The sequence below is a fragment of the Papilio machaon genome, chromosome 3 (genome assembly GCF_912999745.1).
Source record: "Papilio machaon chromosome 3, ilPapMach1.1, whole genome shotgun sequence".
Lineage (NCBI taxonomy): Eukaryota > Metazoa > Arthropoda > Insecta > Lepidoptera > Papilionidae > Papilio > Papilio machaon.
In genome coordinates this window covers 2035616-2041575 of record NC_059988.1, presented here as the reverse complement: position 1 = coordinate 2041575, position 5960 = coordinate 2035616, and the positions used below count along the sequence as shown (strand labels likewise).

Below are 5960 nucleotides of genomic sequence, written 5' to 3'. Positions count from 1 at the left end.
ACTTCACACATATCATTGAATTTTTTCTCAGATATGTGCAGGCAACATCATTATGGTTTCCTTCACCGTAAGAACGTCGGATAAATGTACATTTGTAAATCGAAAAACAAATTGGTACATGGCGGGATACGAACCCAGCCCCTGCAGATTGCAAGTCAAGTGCCACAAGCCACCGACGCCTAATAATTATATATTTTACTAATGTAGATTTGGTGTATTTGATACTTAACACATTCACTGTTTACAAAATAAAAAAGGTAAAAGCTGGGAGCCAAAACTTTTTACGGTGAATTTTTAGGTTAGTTTTAATATTTAAAAGCCTCCGTTTGTCAACACGTATTTTAACTTATTGCAGCACAGTAAAAATACATACATTGAAGGCTAAAGGACACCGATATCCAATGCCTTAATAAATTAAAAACGAATACAAACTGTTTTTTACCAAAAAAATAAATATTTGAAAATATTTTTTTTCATATTATTTACACTTCTGTTTCCGCATCCGCTTCCGTTTCCGTTTCTGCTAAAATTTATTTTTGACATCTGTTTCCGTTTCTGGTTCCGCTAAGGCACTTCCGTTGCATCACTAGTACCTAGTTGATATCGTCGAGCAGAGGAGTACTTTTGTTCCTGCCTTGCTAAATTAAATGACAAGTACCATAGTTATAAATTACATGGAAATTCACATGTTACATAGGGTAGATCTTCGAATAGATGCTGCTGAAGCCATCCTTCCTAGCTCTAGAAGGACTTAGCCTTGTAATAAACATAAAGTCGCTGGATGCGAATTGTCCACATTTTGTCGAAGAAATAAGGGATGTTCAGCGGTTGACTGATACAGCTGTCGCCGTGCAGCCAGAACTTTTAATAGCAACTGGTAATTGCAGTTCGTGTGTGGCTCAAATACTGATCACTCAATAGTGATCGTTTTCGGTACCGACTCCGTGATGTAGTCCGTGTATGGCGGCGCTAATAGCTTAATAATAATGAGTTATGTGACATTGATAAAAATTATAATCTACACGTAAAATTAATGCCGGTGGAAGTTAGATATTCGTTATCAAAATCGCATGAAAATTATCTTCGCTGGTAAATATTAAAGGATTAAGTGATAAAGTTTTGGAAACAATAGACTTAAAGTAATAAAAATCAAAGCATTAAAAATTTATACTGTAAAAATATAAAACATTGTATAAAACTCATCTGATAATGGTGAAAGTAAAGTACTTTGTTGTTTTTTATACGGAATGACCATCTGCTGGACTAATTTTTTAAAATTTGTCAAATGAAAGCTTCTAAGAAGCCTAAAAATACAAACACCTTGTATTTAGTTTAGCAGTACATTTGGCGTCTTTCAGTATTAAGAAAAGCACCTCGCACTTCCCCCACCTATGTCACGCCTTCCCTTGTAAGCTTTTGTAAACATCTAACGACAGAGCTTTGATATGCTCGGTGCCATCTTATAGATTACTTCATAACGTTATTTGAACCTTCTAGAATCTAGAAGCATGTCTCTAAAGCTTTGTTTGTGGATCCACTGCCGTACGACACGAACAAAAACACTTTTCTCAATTTTCTTCATTTCCTCAAAAAAAAAAGATTTGGTATTATTTTTTTTTCCAGGCGTAATCCTAAAAATTGCCAAATTCTTGTTCATGGCAATGCTAACTCAGACAGTAGCGCCAACTATGATCGCAATAGTCTAAAGGTCATCGTCCACGGTTGGAAGAGCAACGGCAATTCCAACATTAGCTTTATCATCACCTCAGCTTTCTTAGCTGTTCAAGACTGCAACGTGATTTTTGCGGAATGGTGCGATCTAGCAAATAAGTACTACATCACTGCTGAAAACGGCGTACCCGGCGTTGGACAGGTCCTTGGCAACTTCTTGGTTTGGCTTATCATAACTGCTGGCGGTAATTGGAATAATGTCCACTTGGTTGGTTTCAGTTCGGGCGCTCACGACGTATGTAGGTAACGCCGGAGGAAGTCCCAGACGTGTTACAAGATCGGTCGGTGCTCAAGAATTTTATTTAGTTGTAAAAAAGATTTCGTATCTGCTGTTCTATGTATTATTACTCTTATGTATTATTATTACTGCATCCATAATATTGGTAATGGTATATTGGCTTTAAATGTCTTATTTTCCAATTAAGTTAGCAATTACTTTACACGATCATCACTTCGAAAGATCGTACGAAATTAGTATTTATCGAAAATAATGCACTAAATGCATACAGATTTTTAACGAAAATTATAATTCCTCAAGAACCCGGATTGATTCTACAGATGAAGAATCCATTATTCTCCCCATGTTTTCATCGCGTATTCTGTTTAGCTCTTTCGAACACAAGGCAACGTAAATCTTCAAAACTGATGTTGTATCCTTAAACCGCGAGGATCTTGTGGTGCACACACACACTTGTGTTCGGACACACAACGTCAATTCGGCGGGGGTACGGGAGTCGTCTACATCCGCATGGCGACTACGTGTCAACTGTATAGATTTGCTCCACCACATTGACAATCGCAGCGACTTTTCTAACGATGATCTACACCAACAGATTGTGAACGACTTTTTTGTAGGCTAAAGAACAAAACGTAGGCTACTCGCGCCTATGTACGAAAATCCATGACATTCTATTGAGTAAGTCAGTAAGGGACCCAAATTCCTGGGTTTCGAAAAATTACGTTAGCTTGAGTGCGAAGGTCCTATCTATTACTATCAATGGAGCTACAAGGAGGCATGAACTGACGTCTGTCTAATTCTCTTGTAAAAATCAATCATAAATAATCAAATAAGATAATTAGGCACGATCGTGATGATAATGAGTTCTTACGATAATGAATCCAAATAAATACCGCAAATCTGCGATTGTAACTGCCAAAACAGTAACAATGAAGGTTCTGGTGATTGTTTGCGCCCTTATTGCAGGTAAGTTACTACTTAGCAAATTATCATCATCGCCTCACACTATATCCTGCAAGTACAAGATTCGGCATAGATGTGACAGGATCGATCCAAATGGAAATTTGCATGAGTAAAACTCTTGCTCGCTGGAGCCATTAAATACCATCAACCTGCCCTTATCGGCACAGTATTTACCTGGGCCTCTATACATTTCTATCAGCAGTCATATCTGAATTCACCCCCTTCTGACGCAAATCCTCTTTCACACAATCCATTCATACTTTCTTTGGTCTTCCTCTACCTTTATAGCCATCCACATTTAATCTCATTACTTTTTTGTTTTGTTTTGTTTTGGAGCCATTAAATATAGCAAAAATATTTTTCTAATATGCCTGACCTAATTACCAACTCAACGCTTACGCTAATTTTTTTTATAAATTATTAAATTAGAAAAGAGTTTCATACATCGCTTACATTTATAAAAGTTAGTCTTCCCATAAATTTTACACTTAAAATCTACTTGGTAATGAAAAACAATGCATTCCGGAATGTGTAAGATTCGCTATAGGTTATCCCTTAACTTGCAGTGTGCAGTAGTGCACCACCATCTATGATCCCAGGGGACAATAGTCACTATGTAGAGGGTGAAAGTCGATACATCTGGATACCGGATGGGGAGGGTGTACCACACCTAGTCGATTTGGAAGAGCCAGTTGATGAAGATGTCTTGAATGGAAGAAATGGTGCAAACAACCAATACTGGCTATTTACAAGGTAATTTTCTAAATACCCCTCATAGCAAGTATGTCGTGTAATTAAGCAATTCGTAACACAAAATTCCTTAAAATCTTAAAACTGTACGCATACGCATATACTCCACCAAGGATTACTTTAGATCATCAATATCTTATGATAGGCCCAAGTATGCGAAAAGTTCATGAATGTCGTTTCTCTCATTACTCAACTTTTTGACTTAAATATAAACATGCATTTTTTTATTCTAGACGCAATCCCAACAATGCCCAAATCCTTCGCAATGGAAATGCTGGCTCAGTCACTAACTCCAATTACGATCGCAACCGAGCCCTGAAGGTCGTCGTCCACGGCTGGAACAGCAACGGAAATTCCAACATGAACCCTCTCATCACCTCAGCTTTATTAGCAGTTCAAGACTGCAACGTGATTGTTGTAGACTGGCGCGATCTAGCGAATAAGAACTACGTTACTGCTGCAAACGGCGTACCCGGCGTTGGACAGGCCCTTGGCAACTTCTTGGTTTGGCTTATTAACACTGCTGGCGGTAACTGGAACAATGTCCACTTGATAGGCTTCAGTTTAGGCGCTCATGTAGTAGGAAATGCCGGGCGCACTGCCGGAGGCAGACCCAGACGTGTTACAGGTCGGTGCTCAAGTAATTCATTCAGAAGTTTGTGAATTGTATAAAAAATCACATCTATTGCTCGATGGTTATTTACATGACGTTATAAATGTTTATAATTAGATAGATATAAGAACTTTTAATTAGAAGCAATCTGTTGTAAATAAATACAATAATCATGTTCTATAAGCAATAAGCAACTTAGGGTAGGCTCCGAGCCCCTCAGTGGGGACGTATAGCGAGTTGAAGATGAAGGATGTTTCACACAAACAATTTTATTTTGTTCGCATAATTGTCTAAAAGAATTTCTTGATGTCAGGTCTCGATCCCGCTGGTCCCAGGTGGGGAGGTAACTCAAACGCTCTGAACCGCAACTCTGGTGGCTACGTTGAATGCATCCACACCGATGGTGGACTCTTGGGCATCTTCGACCCAATCGGTAACACAGACTTCTATCCCAATGGAGGTCGAAACGCACAACCGGGATGCTGGGTCAGCACTTGCTCCCACAGCCGTGCATACGATCTCTTCGCGTCGACAGTACGAACTAATCACTTGGTGGGAAGGAGATGCAATAATTTAAATGAAGCTAGAAATGTTCAATGTGCTGGTGCCTCTCTTAACATGGGCAATGGAATTATAAATAAATCTGGGTAAGTTGTTCATAAAACTAACTACACAAATAAATATCCTTGATCCATTTATTTGTCTGTGAAAGTAATTTTGCATTTTTGATTCATCCACTTGCCTCCTCAAAGTGAAAAGAGATACTGATTTGTCTGTGCCGTTGCAACCACTTCAGAGATATTCGGAATACTACCTAAATACAAGAGATGCTCGCTTTTTCAGATGTAAAAAGCTCTTATACTTACATCATTTCATTTTGTTACAGATCTGGTCTTTACGGTCTGCGAACTCGCGACAGATGGCCGTACTAAAAATTGAAGACATTGGCCTAATAAACGACGACTGATCATAAATTTTGTTTTACTTACCGTGGAATTCCACCGTCTTAATATTTATGTTGACACATATTGTTCTCTTTACTGTTTCAAAGATATTCAGATGGATGATAATATGAATTAATAAAAGTGTTCCGAAAATGGAATATTTATCCCCAAATTACACTTTCGTCAACAGTTGGCACTATAATTAGTTATCTAAAAAAACAGATAACTTCTAATCTTGTCATATAAAGATTATTTATTAGTTTATTATCGTAATGATACTTACTCCATACCATTTAATTAGTATTAATTTAAATTAAGAAACATTTGTATTTTTTATATTTTATCAACATTCGGGCGCCCGAGACGTCGTCGTCAGCGCGGAGTACAATAAAAATATCATCCAAAGTTATACCCGCACCACTCACTGAAAATCCCGTCAAAATTGGTCCAGCTGTACTGGAAATTACTCTAACTAAGCTTCGTTTAACGGTCAATTTAGTAGACGATTAAATTGTTCAAACTAAATCCATTCTAAGGATCTCTCTTGAAGGACTCTAGTGCTGCAGTAAGCAAATTACATTTTATAATTAATACCGTAGTGTAGAATGAAAAGCTACTAATTAGAGACTGCAGCAATAGCACTGCACGAATGATCCTTTCGACCGGTGCAATACCATGTCCACACAGAATACAGGCGGAAATTTGATGTATTTCATAGTAA

General features: G+C 37.9%; 1 protein-coding gene across 1 annotated transcript; it reads left to right on the top strand.

Moving 5' to 3' along the window:
• The first annotated feature begins 2839 nt into the window (after positions 1-2839).
• Positions 2840-5269, top strand: LOC106707820 (pancreatic triacylglycerol lipase-like). The gene is made up of 5 exons (XM_014499257.2): positions 2840-2935; positions 3499-3685; positions 3916-4310; positions 4609-4942; positions 5182-5269. The coding sequence occupies exons 1-5, from the start codon at positions 2845-2847 to the stop codon at positions 5225-5227; spliced, it is 1053 nt and encodes a 350-aa protein (XP_014354743.2). The 5' UTR covers positions 2840-2844; the 3' UTR covers positions 5228-5269.
• The last annotated feature ends 691 nt before the right edge of the window (positions 5270-5960 follow it).

Excerpts from the sequence above, each read along its gene's own strand:
- LOC106707820 (XM_014499257.2), top strand. The coding sequence starts at position 2,845 with ATGAATCCAAATAAATACCGCAAATCTGCGATTGTAACTGCCAAAACA. Across the intron at positions 4,311-4,608 it reads CAGACCCAGACGTGTTACAG|GTCTCGATCCCGCTGGTCCC; the intron begins GTCGGTGCTCAA and ends TCTTGATGTCAG. Across the intron at positions 4,943-5,181 it reads GGAATTATAAATAAATCTGG|ATCTGGTCTTTACGGTCTGC; the intron begins GTAAGTTGTTCA and ends ATTTTGTTACAG.